Source organism: Cyanistes caeruleus, chromosome 2, assembly GCF_971803275.1.
Source record: "Cyanistes caeruleus chromosome 2, bCyaCae1.hap1.1, whole genome shotgun sequence".
Taxonomy (NCBI): Eukaryota; Metazoa; Chordata; class Aves; order Passeriformes; family Paridae; genus Cyanistes; species Cyanistes caeruleus.
Window position 1 is genome coordinate 10,191,798 of NC_141702.1, and position 19,505 is coordinate 10,211,302.

Sequence of the window (19,505 nt, forward strand, 5' to 3'; positions counted from 1 at the left end):
GCCTCTTGAAGGTGGAAGATTGGCTATATCCCTAATAAAAGAGCCATATCCATACATGATGAATCCATAGTATCACAGGCATTAAGATGTGGCTGATTATGTAACCGACAAACTCCTGACCTACAAAGTTGTGTTTACTTGCAGGCAGACAGCAGGATGCAGATGCAGAGGCTGAAGCTTTGCTTCACATTCAAACCATGATGTAACATCACCAGGGTAAAGACGGGCAACCATAGAGAGGAATTTGGCCTGCTGTTCCATAATTATCCATAACTGATCACTGTAATTGTCTATAATTATCAAGGTCCCACCCAATGTGCAGATTGCTGGCACAGCCAACATGTGCACAAGCTGACTAGCAGGTAGACATGCTAATTGCCTGGCAAGAAATAATTTCTTTACTATGCTTACAACATGAGCCTACTCTGTAACACAGAGTATTTTCTAAGGGTAGCTCGATGTCGTGAGAGAGGGTTTTCAAGTCATGGGCGACAAAAATCAGATATAGGAAACTTTGTCCTTTGATTGTACTGAACCAGACCCAGAGATCTTTTCAAGGTAAAATGAACTTTCCAGTATGTGCCATCCCTGAGATTCGGCCCTGCAGGTGTTCCTGCAAAGGAAAGGTCCTCCTGTACTGACTGAACAGACACTGTAATGCACTGATTTCAGAAACAACTCCCTCTCTGTCTTCTGGGGAAAAGGCCAGAGTAATTGACCCCTGTGTCATCCCACCAAGAGAATATCAGAAATTTGGTAAATGTTATTTTCGATCAAACTTTGACTTCACTTTGCATGCACGATTTTCCTTTGGTGCTGGTTCTGAGCAGTGCAGGTTACAGGGACTCACAATAAATGGCTTTATCAGGCTCTTCTGGCAGCTTCCTCCTGGAAACCTGCTGCTGTCCCGAACCGCAAACACAGTCAGGAAGCCAACGTGTAAAGAAATAACAACCACTAGAAGGTAAATTCCTGCTTCCCTGAGAAGGTAGCATTCAGGTCCTTGGGCTCCTCCTGTTCACCCTGCCAAGATTCATGGAGGGGCAAGTCCAGACTGAGGGCTGGAAGGGGGAGGCTGCCAGCGACTACAGGAGATTTTCCATTTCCAGTGCTCACTGTTGTTCGTGTGAAGGCACTGAGATATCTGAAATTGCAAGTACCATTTTAGATCATGTTATTTTTAGACATTTTCATAGGTCCTCAGCTATGTGGAGGCTGCTATAAAAGAACCACAGCTCTTTTAGTTTAGCAGATTTTGATTCTCTAAATGAAGACAAGAATTTTTATTCAGTGTTTGAGATTTAGAAAATCTGAGCATACAGTAAGTAACCCAGAAACAGTCCTGGGCTTAGAGAAATTTTATGTCATGCTGTCATATTTTAGCTTATTTTCTAACCCTGACTTTCTGACCCATCTGTTATGAGTTTAAAAGGTTTGGAACGGAGTTAAACTGACTCATAATGGTAAAAGATAATTCATATTGTTAACAGCAACCAACTAGAACAAATAGTACAGAAGCTTGGAACATTACATTAGGAATCCCAAAATGAAGTTGATTAATTCAGTAAACAAGACTAAAATTCAATAATCACAAAACTCATTGTGATACATTTTTATTATTTTCTAACCCTTTTTACAAGAAACCACTGATCCTCCAAATTAGATTGTTTTACTTCAAAATTAATCTCGGAAAAAAAGGATGGTAAAATTTGTTAATGCTGACTTTGGGATATCTATGATTTTGTTGTATGAGTCACCAGCAGGAAAGTTTCCCCATGACTAATTTATACGAGGTTTTTTTCCCCCTCATTGATATGTTGATATTTTGCTTTTACTCTAGTACATTTTTATCTTTTTTAAGGAAGCAAACAGTCGATCCATGCTTTCAGCCTGGGTATTTTTCACACCTTCTGCACCAGTTCTATAGATTTTTCTAAATTCTGTTACGGGTATACAGTGTTATATATTGCAGTTTCTATGTAAAGATACCTTCTCTGGGATGTTGAAAAACTTTGGTTTTTTTTAATCTAAAAATGTTTTTTCAGCATGGAAAATAACTGAGTCTGAGGAGCTAACTAACCTTTGTGTTTTTTTGGTTTTGTTTTGGTTTTTTGGGGGTTTTGTTTATTTGTTTGTTGTTTTAGAAAGTAGAGTAGCAGGCACATGCATAAAGTTATAGGGGAAAAAAAAAAAAAAATAAAATAGCAGTAGATTGTTCCTGCCCTCATACTCTAGTGCCTTCCATTTGGGATGGAGTAGCTCCTGGCAAAGAATGGGCAAGATGTTCCTAGAAGTTTGATTGACCTCTAGTAGTGTTGGTCATATCTGTTCATCTCACTGTGTCCTCATTTCTCAACACCCATCAGAACAATATTTTCACTATAAAGTGATATGAAGTCTGCCCAAGATTACATGTGATTATCCATTCAGAGTCTGTAAGTTTTCCTGCACACAACAGAGCAAATGCTGAAGCAGAACAGCACCTTATTCTTAAAAATATTGCCATCCTGGCAATGTGGTTACTGCATTAAACCACCACCTTCTAGCCAAGGATAGGCTGAAGAACAGCATGAAAGGGAAAAACTATGGTATTACAAAAATTTGCAAAAAACAGTCTTAGTGCTGCATTGTTTTAACATCCTGCAAGTGTAGGACTTTAAATTGTAGAAGTTGAAGTCTGGTCTCTCATTTACCTGATCCCAGCTGTTTTGCTGTCACCTCATTAAAATGTGATTATCCAAAACTAATTTGTGTTTTGTAAAACATTGCCAGGCTCTCTCAAGACAGAAGTGCAAATCTCCTGTCTAGACATGGGTTTTGAAAGCTCTGACTAGTTTGGCTAATGAGGAACACCTCGATATCAAACCCTTCCCTACCTGCTGAGAGGGAAAGAGTTAAAATGTCATGCTGGTAAAGGAATCCAAATCATTCTTTTGCAGCTGCTTCTGACTTGCTGATCTGTGTATGGCTTCCTGCTCTTACTGTTGTGGATGCTTTGGTCCTGCACGCCATGGTCTTTTTGCTATTTGTGAGTAAGTGTTATCATTAGTACTCGATAACTCTCTGAGATTATGCTCAGTCTGTCATGACTGTAAGCTGAGACCAGAATTTTTAATATATTTAGCCTCACAAATCCTCTTTGAACTAGCAAAAAGGAGAGAATTAAGGCTCAGCAAAAAGGAAGTGTCTTGCCTGAGGTCATCTGGGCTGCTTGTGGCATGGAAGAACTGGAATCTTTCACAGAGGGTAGGACTAAAATCATTAACCTATTACCTCTTCCCCTAAGTACAAGAAACAATGCAATCATTCTCAAAATACTCTTTAAATCTTTCTTTTCCTTTTTTTTTTTTTTAAGAGAGGAGAAAGTAGACAGGTTTTTTAATGCAAATTCAGTAGTGCCACATCAGCCTATCCTGCTGTGGAAAGCTTCTTTGTGATGTTAAATGTGATTCACATTATTCTTCCCAGTATCTTTGTTGTTTGCAGAGTATAACAAGCAGTGAAGCTCAAGGGAATTGCATCAATTTTTATTCTGAGTCTGGCTGACAAAGATATGAACACTTAATTAAGACTTCTTTCATCTCATGAAAATAGCCCTGAAAATCTGAGCCTGACAAGAGCTTGATTTTAGCAAAGGCAAAAGTGTCCAACTGCAAGATCTTAGCTGGAACACTTGCCCTCACAAATCATTTGAACTGCGAGTGGGATCTAGAGGTTTCCAAGTGGATGTCCAAACTTTGAGGGAGGGGCTTCTGCTTTTATTTCTGACTCATTCTAATCCTGTGAATTCCTGTTTCACACAGGGACAGACCAACAGGAAGGAGAACCTCTCAGCTCCGCAGAACAATGTAATCAATTCAGGCATGCATGAAGCAGGGATAGTTGGCTTAGACTTCCCAAAGTGCCATCTGTGAGAAAACTGATTTTTTTAAATGACTGCTTACAAGAAAATGCACATTATTTTTTTTTTATTTTTTTACATGGACACTTGTATATTCATTAAAATTAGTCCCTTCTTACTACATTAAATCAGTGTTGATAATTAGGCATCTGTGCACAGGACTGAGAACATTAGGACCACTAAAGAAACAAACAATAGTTTATAATAGGATCATTACAGCCATCTTAGCAGCACTTACAACATGTTTATTCAAAAATGAAATATGCCCTAAGGAAGAAAAACACTAACTATGGAACTCTGGAGATTTAAAATAAAAAGGTCACTTTTAAAGCCCTTAAGTAAATAATTTCAAATAACTCAGCAACAGTTCACATTAAAAATAGACTAAGCAGTCTATTATTCAAACAATAAAATGTGTTAATTGTACAATCTGGAATGTATCAAAAGGACAAGCACTGTCACTCTCATTACTTTCTCAATGTTCAAAGTGAAAAACTCAAAACTGACATACATCTTGGTGTATACATGCACAGCAAATATTTATGGCTCTGTCTCTCAGATTGTGCACTGCCAACAAGGACATACTTGCAGCTGCAAGCAGAAGGTTAAAATAAACTCTGTGCATTTCTGCATCAACAGGTCAGGTCTCCAGAAACCATCGGGTCAGGGGTCAGGGGAACTTTACAGGTCCTGCTCCTTGTGGGAACAGAAGACAGTGTGTCTAAGTGGTGCTGAAACTTTCCACATACTCAATGAAGACAGCACATTTTTTTTTTTTTTCCTCTGATGGCATATCCTTTTAGCATGTAACACAGTGTTACTCTTTAATCCAATGAATTAACTCAGAAGAACAGCAGAATGCAGACGGTTCACGTGAACTAAAGCTTCTGCAGCACTGGGTGAATTTCTGCAAAAGCCGGGGGATGTTGGCAGTACCTCAAAGCATACCTCTGCCCAAGTGTCCGGTTTAGGAATGGTACTCCCCAGTTCAGGACCCCTACTGAGACTTTCCAAAACCACACGCTGCTCTATCTCACTCCCCCTTCCCCTCATCTTTCCTGCTGTGTTGGGATGGAGTTAAGAATTGGAGGCACAACAATATACTGGAAACATCTGTGAGATAAGAAACCTGCCCCCGCTCCCAACAGACAACACCAGCAGGAGACATTACTTACTCATTATTATTTTGGAATTAAGGGTTGTCCATAATCACAAAATCAATGAAGTTGGAAAGATCCGTGAGATCATCAAATCCAAATCATGACCTAATGCCAGACCATGGCACTAAGTACCACGTCTGGTCTTTCTTTAAACACCTCCAGGGATGGTGACTTCTGTTCCAATGTCTAACCACCCTCTCAATGAAGAAATTTCTCCTTCTGAGAAATTCTCCTGATGTGCAGACTAAACCTCCCTAACGCAACTTGAGCCCATGTCCTGTCATGCTGTTACCAGGTGCCTGGGAGAAGAGGCCGACCTCTATCTGGCTACAACCTCCTTTCAGGGAGTTGCAGAGAGGAATAAGGTTCCCTCTGAGCTTTCTTTCCTCCAGGCAAAACACCCTCAGACGCTCCTCCTTAGACTTCTGCTCCAGACGCTTCACCAGCTCGGGTGCCCTTCTCGGGACTTTCTCTAGAACTTCCATGTCCCTCCCGAACTGAGGGGCTCGGAACTGGCCGTAGAATTCGAGCCAGCCCTCACCCGTGCTAAGTACAGGGGAACGTCTCCAGACAGCGCAGCTTTCCCCATGGGTTTTCGCTGCCTCCTCGGCTGCCAAGGTCCGGCTCTTCAAACCCCTGGCGAGCTGCTCCCCGTGCGCCAGGCGAGGCGAGCAGAGCAGGGTAAGGTAGGGTAGGGTAGGGTAAGGTAAGGTAGGGCAGGGCAGGACCTTTCCCCGCCAGACTCGCCCGGCGGCAGAGGCGGGCAAAGCCCAACATGGCGGAAATGGCACTGCCCCCACCTCAGGTGCTGCCCCCGCCACCGCAGGTGAACGCGGGGCGTCAGTCCCAGGGCTGTTGTGATTGGTCGGTGCTGCTGTCAATCACCCGTCGCTGCGGCAGCACAGGCACGCCTCGCTACACTCTCCCGGCGGTTGATTGGTCAGTGCGGAGGTGACGCGCGCGCCGGGGGTTTTACGGCCCTCGGTGTCGGGAACTGCCCGGAGAGGGCGGGTGGTGGGTCTGGCGGTTGGAGCTCGGCGGTGCCGCCATGACGTTCAAGCGAAATCGTGACCGCTTATACAGCACTCGCTGCTGCGGCTGCTGCCATGTGCGCACCGGCACCATCATCCTGGGCACCTGGTACATGGTGAGACTCGGGGGCGGCCAGCGGCTAAAGGGGCGGCGGTGGGGGCCGTGCTCAGCGCGCGTGCGCGGGGTGTTCGGTGGGGCGGGGGAGCGGCGCCCGCGCGGCTCCTCTGAGGGACCGCGGGGTCCCGCTCCTCTCGCCCGGGCAGTTTTTCCCTTCCCCGAGGGACCATGGAGCCCCTTTCCCCTCGTCCGAGCAGTTGTTCCCTTCCCCGAGGGACCATGGGGTTCCTTTCCCCTCTCCCGGGCAGTTGTGGGACCGCGGTGTCCCGTTCCCCTCGCCCGGGTAGTTGCTCCCTTTCCTGAGGCGGTCGGGGGAAGCTGCACGAGGGCATTTCCTGGGATCACCCAGCGGGGCTCGGGTCCCTCTTCTTTCCCGGGGTCTCCTTCGGGCTAACAGAAGCCCTGCTGTCTCTCGGCAGATTCCCTTGTGGTTGGAAAAAGAAAGGGAAGAGAAAGTTCTGAGCGTTTTAATTTCCGTCTCAGAGAGATTGTGTCACTCTTCTGTTTTTTGGTTTGGAGGGCTTGAGACTTTAGTACACTACTGAGCGTGTTCTTGGTAAGGGGAGAGTTGGGGGAGGCTGGAATTTGGGGTATATAATAGGGGAATGAGATGAGATACCCGTGAGTGGTGTGTAACCTCTGAGAGGAAGATGAAGAATGAACGAGAGCTTTGTGGCAAGGGAAGTTCCTGGTTATTCCGTACTTTGTTCTCGACGCAGTGATTAAAGAGCAGTGGAAACAAATTTGGCTCCCAAAACACCTCCTTTTTTTCTGACTGGTGAGTGCTTTCTCTCTGAGAAAGAGCTGTGGTTGTGAAAATGAAATATTAAAGTTCTGAACTAGGGTGACATAGAAATGTGGAAACAGTACCAGCAAGTTAAAGGCCTGGAACCCTTAAAGGGAGCCTGAGCTCCCCTTTATTGAAGTCCTTCCTAATCTTTCCTTCCCCTTACCCTCATGGGCAGTAAAAATAAGGGGATAGTTTACAAAAGTTGCATCATAGCTTTTCTGTTCTGAAGCTGTAATCAAATCTGTATTCTCCTGTACTCTTTTTCAGATTGTAAGAAACAAAGAATGCTAAATTTTTGTGCTGATATGAAACAGCCATGTACAGAAACCGCCTTTAGAGGCATGAGGATTTGATTTTTGAGAGTTTATGGCTTATTTTCAACAAGTATGGGGAGATCCTCATTTTATGCATCTTGGTCACTCAGTTGGCAAAAGAAATGTACAGGCCAACAAAGTTGCTGGTGAGAGAGGACCTGAAGAAAAGGCAGGGTAGGGGGTTGGACATGTAACAAAACTTTAGGGAAAAGGTATCTCTTTTTCAAAATGAATTGAATAAAAGTCTTGCTGCTGATTAAGTTTTGTTATTAGTTCATTACAAAGGAAAACGTCCATTGTAGTATTGAGAATCCAGCTCCTTTTGGAAAGCTGCAAAGCACCCCGTGCTGATGGGTGGAGTTCAGGAATATGCTTCTGGTCAGTAATCCTTGTTACAGAACAAAAGCACCTCGCTGCCTTCCGCACTGCGATTCCTGTTCGCGGGAGCGTCTGTAAACCCAGGAACTTGCTGGGGGCGGGGGACAGGGAGATGTTTCCGTGGCCACAGACCTGGTAGCGCTTCCAGTTTCAACCTCTCCTGCTGTGCTTATGTTTCCTCTTGTTGCCTGGATGCGGCACCTCTTTCTTCTTTCTGAATGGGTGCTGGGGACGGTGGAAGCTGCGCCGGGCACCCGTGAGGCTGCGGCTCCCGCGGCGGAGCGCGGCTTTGATCTCGTGTAACCGCGGCCGCTCGGTCTGCCAGAGCGAAAAGTAGAGCTGAGTTCAAGGTAGCAGGGGGCGTGCAAAGCGCTTCAGAGGTGCGGTTTTTTAATTAAAAACACCCTGTATATCGAACGCTTTGTTAGACCGTGCGTTGAATGTTTTCATGCAGTTCTCAGCTGTCACCTAGCAAAGGGTGAGAACTTTTAAGTCTGGCAACAGTTGGCTGTTTGAGCTGAAATAAGGTTATAAGGAAACTTTAGGTGGTCTTGCTTAGTGCTTTAAATCAGAATTCAACTATAAATTATGCTTTTTTAAAGGTAAATTACGGTTTGCCCAGTCAAAGTTAAATTTAACTGCTTGCTGCCAGACTTTAAAAAAATGGTCTAAAATATGTCAGGTTTTTTAGACATGTTAATTAACGCACCATTTAAATATAGCTCTTAGTCTTTCAGGTTCTTAGAAGTACTTCTAAATCAATTAAGTAATCTCTACTTTTAAGTTACGATGGGACAAATACTAATAACTTTCTCTAGGGTGATGGTTTTGGTTTGTGGGTTTGGTGGGGTTTTTTGTTTGTATTTTGTGTGTTTTGGGCTCTTTTTTGAAGGCTGTAGCTTTTTGGAGGGGGAGAATGTTTAGTTCAAGGATAGTTTTATGTTACTGAGAAGCTTGCTATTTACTATATAAACTGTGTTCTTGTGCAGTACAGTCCTGAAGGAATTTGCTGTCACTTAAAATGGAGTCTCATAGCAATCTACTCCAGATGTTTTAGTAAGATAAGACTTCTGTCTACTTAATACATGTGTTATTCTTATGTAAACATTTCTTTAGGCATTTTCCTATTCTTTGTTTATTTGTATACTCTTAAGTCATGTGTGTAATTAACTTTACTCCTCACTAGAACAGTTTTATCACTGTCCTTGCTGTGTGCTTCTGCAAGTCCAGAGAGAATGAGGACTACCTTCTAAAATGTCTGCTGCTGATGCTGTGAACAGTGTGTCTCAGGCACAGTTCTGTCCGTGTGCTGCTGCTGTTTGTGATCAATAAATAAAAGCATATTTACCAAAAGAAAAGTTAAGAAAATTTCTGGCAGAATTGTACTTCAGTTCCAGGACTGATAAAGCTTGATTAGCTGTGCAACACCCACTGCTGTTCTATGTAGGAAGGAAAAAGAAACCTCCTGTTCCTCTCTCCATAGTTTCAGTCCTGTTGCTTTGAAGTTTGTTTCTTCCTGTAAACCTTCATATTGGGCACTGCACTTTGCAGAAACTGGAAGCACAAACACTGCACTGGCAAAAATGTGATCAGAGTTCAGTAAATAGCATAAAAGCCAATAGCATTGTTTTGGAGGGAGCGGCTGGTGTGTTCTGGCAGCAAACTTCAGGGCTGGAGTCAGTGATGCAATTGCCGCTGGTTAGCAGGAGCTGAGGAGGATCTCTGGAATTGCTTGTTCACTGAACCAGATAACAGAAATGAGCCAATATAACTGGTCTCAGTCTAATACTGGTAGTGCTACAGGCTCTGAAGTACCCTCTTTAGAATTACTCTTCAGTTTTTATTATTTCAATATATTAATAAATGAGACCAAATCAGAATCTCCATCTTGGATTTTTTTTTTTTTTCTGTGGGAACATGTCTAGGGAAAAAATACTGGAAAAGTGAAAGGAAAATGAGTGTAGTAGTGCAAGGCAAGTTCCCTTCTTCCCCCTCATAAAGGGATACAATCAAATTAAAAGTAGGAATTCTTGGTTTTGCTCAAGTCACTCAGTGTACTTGGGAAAACCAGACTTCATGTCCAGGCCTCCAGAGAGATGAAGCACTTACATTATGAGACGTAAAGTGTACACAGTAGAGATAAAACTCACTAATTGAAAGGTTATGCTTGTTGGTAGTTCCAGAGTATTTTAGAGAGTTCTAATCATATGGGGAGCTAATATTTCTGTTACCAGTGTGTAATAAATGCTGACTTGCTAATTGAGAATTTGAAGTTTTAGCTATTTGAATTATGATGCAAGCTACACCAAACTTTTAAACTTAACTATCCCAGATATTAAAATGTAAAATACACTCCTTAAACTACTACAGAACTAAATTAAGGTTATTTTCATCTTAATGGAATTCTTTTTTGAATAAGAACTTGAACATGCATTTTGCAAATTATTTTTGTTACTATTTTTTATTTCCTAGCATAAAAGACCAGAATGAGGCTGCTGAGATTTCTGAGGTTTTACTTTAGGATGCTGCACAGTATCTGCTGAGTGCTGTCTTGTCTGGTTTGGGGTTTTTTTTTTTAAATTTTTTTTTTCTGTGGAAGATGGTGATGGGTTTAATCCTCATATTGCACTGAGGTATACATGAGTTAGGTTTTTTGACTTCTCTATGTAGACATTTGTGAACATACTTGATTTGCAGTGAGTATATACTTTAAAGCTCTAATGATGTTCTGTGGTCCAAACCATAGTCTCGCTGCCTATTACATTGATTATTTTGAAACAAGCCTTGTGGTCTTGCTGTTATCAAGCTTCTGGGAAAGAATGGAAGGAGTTAAAATAGAGGCTCTGGCTGGCTCTGTAGCTCTTAATTGAAATCCATATGTTAAATGTGTTGAATTACTCAGTGTTGTGATGGATTTGTAAACAGCTGTAATGGAGTGCTGGAAACCCTGAGGTGTTAATTGGCAGAGGTTTGGGTTTGTTTTTGTTTAGATTTGTTTTGGTTTGTTACTATTTTTATTTGGTCTCATTGATTCTGATAGATTGGATTTTGAATGACTTTCTTTTCTCTTTTACTTGCATACTATTTCAGGTTGAGAAAATAAACACTTAGTACTTGGAACTGCACTCAGTAACTAGTGAAATTACTAAGGACTTTGGTATGTTGAATTACGATGATTGATAGGATGAAAATAAAAAAAGTAACAGATGGGGAGTTACAATCTCAAAATTCTGAGGCATTCAAGTTCTTCAGTACTTCTATAGTAATTCAAGTGCTGCTTGCTCTTTATCCTGAAGCAGGTAGCCTATCATGGCAAACTCATGACTGTGTATAAACAGTAAATGATTTAGTTGCAATTGAACATCTACCTTTATGCTTTATAAAGTAGAGATGAATGTTTTAACTGCCAGAGACCTGAACCTTGACATGGGCTCTTTGAAACAGTGCAGTAAGGTATTTTCCAGTATCCCCAGTTCATTCACAGAGAGGAGGAAATAGAAGGGTTGAAAATGCTTTGAGAGCACAAGGCCAGAGTACAGAAGGACAAACCAGGCATGAGATGAAAGTGTTCTATATGTGTGACCAGGGCTGAAGCAAAGTAAGATTTAAAGACAAGAGGTAGATGAATAAAAGTTTTGCCCTTTAAGAAGGGTCCTGTAAGAGTAAAAATATGTACATTTCAAGGCAAAAGATATTGGTGGTTAAGCTGTTTTGGTTACTTTGCTTTATATTCCGAGGCATAAAATGCCTTATAAAAATACAACTGGGTCAAAATAGCTGGAAATTTTAGTAAGTTTGTGTAATACATGATGAGATGATTGCATTTCTACAAAGTGACCAACTTTGACTCCACTAAAGGCTTCTTTTTAGCAGAAAGTACAAGCAAACTTATCACCATATATCTCTAAACCCCTGGGAGAAAAAGAAAAAGAATAAAAAACAAATAGAAACAATGAGGGGGAAAAAAGTTATAGGAACTGTGAGTCTGAAAATTTTTAAAAGGTTAGAAATATTTTTTTCCTTACTGAAATCTTCAGTAATTGTACATAGACTTGCCACCATCATTGACTCCTGGAACCATGCCAGTAGAAGAAGTACCTGGCAAATGTTCTTAAGTTGTGAGAAATTGCAAACTATTTTTTTTTTTTTTTTTTTCTTTTGAGGCTAATTGGTTGGGATCCTGCTGGTGGTGGTGACCGTACTGAATTCTGACTGGAAAATGTCTGCAGCTTGAGAATACCATCATGAGTTTTTTGTGTTATGTAACCTTTGGCATATGTCTCTAGATATGTCCCTGTAAACTTTGAATACGTTATAAATGCTGTCAGGACAATTTTACAGAGGCTTAAGCTACTTTTGATTCTTTGAGCTCTTACTAAAGACATTTCTGGTGTGTACCAAAATGGGGCAACAGAAGGATTCTTAAGTGGCAGCGTGAGGGAGGAGAAAGACTGGTGAGCGCACAGCCCATGCTGAATGTGTGCATGATCTTTGTGTGAAACTTTTTAACTTCTCCTGTGGTTGTGTAGACCTTTCTGATAAGGACTGGTGAGGTTTTAATAAGTGATCTGGGAAGCAGAGGGAGATGTTCTCTCTAACATATTAAAGCTGATACATGGCAGAAGCCCAGTAATTTATTTGTGTGTTAAATTAACTCAATTTGTTATAGAAAGCAGGAATTCTTTCCAAATATTTTCTTGTTCTGTACCTTTACCTTCCTGACCATTTTTAACTATTTCCAGTTAACAAATCTATACAATCATCAAACAGAATCAGCTTAATTATATTATTTGAATCCTAGGAACCTTACCATCCTCTCAATTTGCAAAATTATCTAATTGTGATTCACTGAACTTAGCAAGTGCTCCATGTTCTTTGGGTCATTTTGGTAGTGGTTTAACTAAATCAGCTTGAAATTTAACTGTAAGTTGGGCTCTTCTTTTTTTCTTCCATATACAGGCAAAGTGAAGAGTTTATTTTTAACTGTAATAAAGGATTATTAGTGGTCATTAAAAAATCTTGCAGTGTAATTAACCTTGAGGTAACTGTGATCTCTCTCAGGTGGTGAACTTACTGATGGGCATCTTGTTGACAGTAGAAGTGACTCATCCAAATATGGTGCCAACTGTTGATATCCAGTATGAAGTCATTGGAAATTACTATGCTTCCGAGAGAATGGCTGGTAGGTCTAGAACACTGCTGGCTGATTGGAATGTAAAGCATGCAGTATCATGGATTTGTCTTACACTAGGTTGTAATGTACACATACATCTTTTAAATATGGTTATCGTGTTTTCTGAATTTCTCTTCAATTACTCTGGGATTGAATTCTTCTACAAGAATAAAAAGAAATCTTTATGGACTATTATTTTAACTTCATTTTATGCCTAAGTATCTTAAATGATGAGATTTCTTGGCCTTCTGATGCTTTTGAGTGTTGAAATATGTGTGGGACATCTCTGATTCACTTTCTCCATTAACATTAACTTTGCAGTCTCAGTGAAACAAGCAGCAGAAAACAAGTTTAAAGACTTTCCTTCTGAATTTTTGGTCATGTTCATACCATATTTCATAAGGAAATACCTTAGAGCTCCTGCCTATGAATTTGCTAAGAAGAAAAAAACCATGATACCTTTCAAAGAAAAGTGGAAGGATTGGGATGCCAAGTACTTGAGTGAAACCAAAGTGTTTCCTCCAAGTTTCACCTGTAGAATAAATGGAAGGGAAAGCACTGTGAACAGAATTAAGCTTACTCTTCATTCTGATACGCAGTGTATGATGTATACAAGTGTAATTGGTGTCAAGCTTTTTAACCATTGTATCTGTAAACTTGTGCATATGCTTTGCTTCTTCTGGTTTTAAATGTGCAGAAATATGTGTAATGTGGCACTTCTAATCTACCTCAGTTGTATCACATAAAAATTTAGGGAGGGTCAGATTCAGTGAAGTTAAATAGTACAGCACAAAACTGGGTTTTGAGCATTTTGGATTAATTGTTCATGACCCGAGTTGAAGATCTCAGGTCAGTTATGACCTGTGACTGTAAAGCACATTTACTATAAGAGTAATAAGCAATAAGAGTGGGAGCAAGGGCCAAATTTTTCTTGAGGCTAAGATACTAAGTAACATCACAGCGGATAATCTGTAAAATGTCATATGATCTGTAAAGGATGTTGGTGTACTTGGTACACTTAAGCTTATATGAGAAAGATGCTTCTGAAGCTGAAGGTGCTTTCTTCACTCTTTAGTGTAAAATCTGTTACATGCTTTTGATTTAAAAACTCTTATTCCTTATGTTGAGATCTGGGCTAGAGAGTTTTGTGTGCATGAAAGAACATTACAGATATTATTGTACTTGTGTATACTCTGAGTGATAACTCCTCAGAAGACATCCACATTTACTGGTGATTGCTGAGACTTAGGTCTGATCAACACAGTGCATTTCAGACATGGGGAGGCTCTTTCTTGATGCCATCTGTGTATGTAGGTATTATTACCTTTCACTGAATTGGATATGTAAGTGCTTCCACAGTGTGTCTTTTCAAATTAATTGCAGAGTAGAAAGGGTTCTCAGATAATCTCTTTTTCAAGCAGGAGAATTATAAAATTTTGGCTTCAATATTGCTAAAAAGCAGTAATTTACCACATCTATAGACTCAAGCTGGTTTCTTTGTGTTTAAAAAGGAACAAGTGTAATGTAACTTGTGGAAAGCAGCTGTAGTTCTGTCATCGGTAACTGTGATGCACAAGGAGAATCTTTATCAGCCGCTTCCATGAATGTCCTCGATTTTGCTACAAATTGGTTTCTGTTCAACTGCCTTTTCTTGTAACTAGTGGGATACCTTCCACACAGTGATTTCCTGTTTTCCTTAGTGTTACTGAAGGAGCAGTGCTGCTCTCGCTGCCAATGACAAAATTACGTAACCAAACCATTTTCAAGTGTAAAGGTTGATACTGTGTTAGCCTCGCTTAAGATTCTGTCCAGCTGTAAAGTTAATCACTCGCATACTTTCAGCATTGACATTGCAAATCATCATGATTATGGTGCATTCCTGTCAAACTATGTTAAGCTTCTAATTGGTGTTCCTGGGCTTTAGTCAGGCTTTTGATTAAGGCAGAGTAGTTGTAGGTCTTCTTCAACCACATCTTTTTTTGTTAGGAAGGATCTGAGCTACTCTATTCTGCTGCTGCTAGTTGGCACAGATGAGTCAGTTGAGAACAGATCACAGTAATGGACAAAACTTGGGTACCTATCAGCTGCAGTATGACAACTCCAGGAAATGACTGATTCTTACTGTTTTTCTTTTAATGCAGAAAATGCCTGTGTTCTGTTTGCTATCTCCCTCCTCATGTTCACAATCAGTGCAATGATGGTGTATGGTGCCATTGCTGTAAGTATGTTTATAATCCATGGTTTTAAAGTTGCTACTTGATTTTTTTAACTAAATAATTTACAGGATGCTCCTTTTTTCTTTATCTTCTTAGCATCGTGTAGGTTGGCTGATCCCATTTTTCTGTTACCAACTGTTTGACTTTGTGCTCAGTTGTCTGGTTGCCATCAGCTCTCTAACCTACTTGCCCAGAATCAAGGATTACCTGGAGCAGTTGGTAAGTATTCAGCTGAAGTTGATATTTTACATTTGAAATTAAAGTTTGTTTTGATTGGATCAGTGACTGAGCTACACTTCCCTTCCTGTGCATAAGAAAAAAGAATTCAGCCTGCAGCAGCCATACGTGGTTACAGTGGGATGGCAGCTTATCAGAGATGGAAGAGTTAAAGGTGTCATTCCTCCCTAAAACAAAAGACAGGGAGAATTGTGGAAAGAATTGTGATGGGAACTACTGGTTTAAACTTCGTTGGTTACAATTGGACTTGGAAGTGTGTTTTTGTAATCCTTTAAGCAATGGGGCTCAGTGGCAAATTTGCTACTGCAGATTAAAAATGCGTTGACCCTTATTTGGTAGGGAAGGGGAACAGAAATGTAGGTAAAGACTGTAGAAGTGTAGGTAAGGATTCCAGCAGCATTACACATGGAATCTGAGATTCCAAGCTTTCCCTTTTCCATTCTATGTGTCTCTTCTCAAGTTGCAACAACACTAAGAAAACTGAAATGGAATTCTCACTAACACTGCCTGTGTTTTAACTGCAAGAGTCAATGCATAGAACATACCATCAGCAGGGACCACAATCTCTGGCTGGCTGGTGTTTTGATCTTTTCAAGTAGAATTTTAAAAACAAGTCCTTTTTAAAACAGTTAAAACATTACATTGGTGTTTGAGAGAGGCTTTGTTCCTGTGGTCAGAGAAGGAAAATAGGTTTTCAGAAGCTCTGTTTTGTCTCCTCCAAGTTTGGGGGTGACTTCCTACGCTGCACACCTGTGTTACAGGTTGGACTGACAGGATGTAGTTAACAGTAAGTCATTTAAGAGCTGTAGAGGACCATAAGTACAAATACTGTCCTGCAGCTGTGAAGAAGAGTCTGTGTTGGCCTGAGACTGATGAAGTGACTAGGGACACAGACTGTACTGTAGTGATCTGTTCCTGTGGGGCAGAGGCAGGCTAAATACTCTGCTTTGTGGGAGGATAAAGAGGAAACTTGTTAAAAATGGAACTTTTTGTATCAGGGAAATAGTTTATACAAAGGTTTGTTGCATTTGGTGTGAAGTTTGGATGTTTTTCTATCATAGTTGATTGTGCAGTGTTCATTCTTCCCTTTCACTCCCTTCCCCTCCTGTTTTTTTCACTAGCCGGATTTCCCTTACAAAGAAGATCTCCTTTCTTTGGACTCCAGCTGTCTCTTGTTTATTGTTCTGGTGTTCTTTGTTTTATTTATCATTTTAAAGGTAAGTTAAAACTTAATCATGTAACCATTGCAAGAGTTAATAAGCATTAAGACACTGTCAATCTTAGTTAATTCCCAATGCTGAATTGAGAACCCAGCTGCTGCCTTAATGCTGAGGTAAGAACTTCTTTGAGCACAATTGTTAGGCTGTTGAGTTCTGGTATGACTTAATATGTCGTGTACTGGTGTCTTCAGCTAACTTGTGTGTGTGCACTGGGGTGTGCTTAGGCAGCTCTGCCCTTCCTGAGTGGGAAGTAGGAATGCAAAGAGACTTTTACCTATGTAGAGATAATTTTAATATTTGTAAATTTGTAGTGAAATACTGAGTTAATGCATACAAGTTTCTAAACAAAATGTTTAAATTTGATTAGCACTGCTGAGGCAGATAGATTAGTTGAATGGATCTGTGAATTCTTTTGCTAAAACCTGTGTGGTGCATCCTCTCTGAGTCACTGTGACAACAAAGCTAAATGGAGAGGAACATAGGTATGTGGCCAGGTCTGTGAAATAGCAACCATTCCTCGGATATGTATTGCCTAAGTTGATTTATGCTCCTTTTTATCATAGGAATGTAGTCCAACACTTAATTTCTGAATCAGCCAATGCTTATGAGGTGTTTAAAAAGAAATCTCTCTTCTTTCAGGCATACCTAATTAACTGTGTATGGAACTGCTATAAATACATCAACAACAGAAATTTTCCAGAGATTGCGGTGTACCCTGCTTTTGAAGCTCCTCCACAGGTAATCTCTTTTTGAGATAAAAGGAAACAGTATCATTAGTTTTGAAGTAGAAAAACACCACATTCATGTGTGTTTCCTTGTCCAGCTTTCTAAAGAAAGACTGGAAAGAAAAAATTTTTAAGCAGCTAATTTTGTGGTAGGTAATTTCTTAGCTAAATTCTGACAGTGCCTAAAAGGAGGGTCTTTAGAGAGAAGTCTTTGTATGTTTTTCTTGTGGTAGAGGGAGGTTTTGATTGCACCAGTCCAAACCTTCTTTGCTGCTTTGCAAAGTCAAGATGCAGTGGGGTGTGGAAAGAATGACCCAGGGTTAGGCTCAGCAGAGCAGTAAACTGCTCCTGCACCTTCTTTCACTTCCTCATTTGCTTACTAGGAACAGCAGTAAATTCTTAAAATAACTTTGCCTGCAACAGAGGATTAAGTTGCTGATGGGGCATGTGTGCTTTTTTTATTTTGTTTTTTTTTCATTTGAAATCTTTTGTATTAATCACTTCAAAATGTCTTCTCCTTAGTATGTTCTGCCAACCTATGAAATGGCAGTGAAGATGCCTGAGAAGGAACCTCCGCCTCCTTACATACCTGCCTGAAGCAATTTTTATGTTCATTAACATCTGTACCAGCTTCCTGGGGGTTTTGTCTTTTAATCTTGCAAAACTGCTTAAGTAATAGAAACATTCAGGGCTTTAGGAGCAAACTGTTCTGTTCAAAATATGTTTGATATAAACTTACTAAGCAAAACACATCTGAGAGTGATTTCATTTGCTTTAATTTTTGTTCTCCCTAATGCTCTTAAACATTTTATTGCCTTAGGGCCTTACACCTGCAAGAACTTAGGCATGTGACTAACTTGTGGCTTTTAATAATACCAATTGAGCCACTCTGATTGAAGTTAAATGTGATTATAAGTGTCTGCAGGATTATGCCCTTAATTTATATTAATTTTTTGTAAAGTAGTTCATAAAGACAATCTGATTGTGCAGCAAAATTACAGTTTTCCTTTATCCATTTTTTGGAAGGAGAAGGGTTTGAATGTGGTATATATGTGACTTTTTTACTTTGCACTTTTCTCATATGTTATCTTACCTTTTATTGTGGTTTTTTTGGTTATCCTATGTCTTGAAACAGTATTTTTGAGGAGCAAGTGAGAGTGGCACAGGAGTTCTATTACAATGAGCTGGGAATGCAAGAAAAACAAAATGCAAGAAATATGGAAGATGGTTGCATGCTTCTAATCTTCTGTGTATTTTCCTCTTTGTGATACTTAAATAAATCTTTTACAAAACGTTTACCAGTAGTGTTTGTTGATCTTTTGGGTGTTTTTTTTAAGTGCTTCATTGTGCTGCAGACAGTCCAACATACTTAGTTACAGGTTTAGTGGTTGATTCATTGTTCAGTAAAAGCCCTCGTGTGGCTGGAGAACATGGATTCTAACACACAGTCCTTTGCAGTTCAAGTACTTGGTTGACTTCCTCTAGTCTGATTGGTACTTAACCAAGAGCTGGGAAAAGGGAATTGTACTGGAGGCTTTGAGCCCTTGGGGAAATCTGATGTCTGGTCAGCTCAGGCATTAAAAGCAGGACAGACACCCAGTAGGACTACAGCATTTACATTGGAAAATGTCGAGAGTTGTTGGAGATATGCCAGACCTAGTGATGTTCTTCTACAATCAACAAAAAACCCCAAACCAAAAAAACAAGTGCAAACAACTTTCTCCTGTTCCTCTTTTTTAGCAAGAGCTGTAAAGAGGTGGAAGATTATTTAACAATTTAGTATGTCTGAAGAAACATTTTTCTGCTTTGGAAGAAAAAAGGTACCTAGTGTTACCCTGGAAAAGGGGATTCATATTGTTATAGCATCTAATTTGTGCAGTTTTTCCTGTATTTTCAGTATGTACCTCTGTACACATTTAAAAATGCTCTGTTAGGGCTATCAGCAGTAGTTTCCCTGTGAACTCAGGTGCCACCTGTGAGAGCACTTTGAACTGCAGTGGTCTCACACCTCCTCTGCCACTCTTCTGACAGTGCCATTCCTCCTGGTTACCCTGAGGGGCTACCCGGGGTGGGCCCCGTGCTGGTGGCGGCTGCATTCTTACTTCCACATTCTGAGCAACTGCATCAGATCTGGACTCCCACAGAGACTCCAAACCCAGGGCATCTTCAGATGCTGCCACAGGCTGCTTCAGTGTGACTCTTTGGGAGGAGGGCGGGTGTGAAAGACCACTGTGGTTTGGTG

The 19,505-nt window shown here is 40.5% G+C and overlaps 1 protein-coding gene and 1 long non-coding RNA gene across 4 annotated transcripts; both read left to right on the top strand.

The window, feature by feature from the left end:
* Nucleotides 1–3,124: 3,124 nt before the first annotated feature.
* LOC147654601 (uncharacterized) lies at nucleotides 3,125–5,034 on the top strand. The gene is made up of 2 exons (XR_015282714.1): nucleotides 3,125–3,246; nucleotides 3,804–5,034. It is a non-coding gene; the product is annotated as an uncharacterized LOC147654601 (long non-coding RNA).
* Nucleotides 5,035–5,871: 837 nt separating this feature from the next.
* Nucleotides 5,872–18,559, top strand: LAPTM4A (lysosomal protein transmembrane 4 alpha). Of its 3 annotated transcripts, none has more exons than XM_023922648.2 (7): nucleotides 5,872–6,208; nucleotides 12,754–12,874; nucleotides 15,007–15,083; nucleotides 15,178–15,300; nucleotides 16,440–16,535; nucleotides 17,178–17,276; nucleotides 17,786–18,559. In XM_023922648.2, exons 1-7 carry the CDS (start codon nucleotides 6,110–6,112, stop codon nucleotides 17,858–17,860), a joined length of 690 nt encoding a protein of 229 aa, XP_023778416.1. In that variant the 5' UTR covers nucleotides 5,872–6,109; the 3' UTR covers nucleotides 17,861–18,559. The 3 variants fall into 3 exon arrangements, with proteins under 3 accessions (XP_023778416.1, XP_086731892.1, XP_086731893.1); XM_086875766.1 differs by lacking the exon at nucleotides 5,872–6,208 and adding an exon at nucleotides 6,218–6,988; XM_086875767.1 differs by lacking the exon at nucleotides 5,872–6,208 and adding an exon at nucleotides 7,711–8,072.
* The last annotated feature ends 946 nt before the right edge of the window (nucleotides 18,560–19,505 follow it).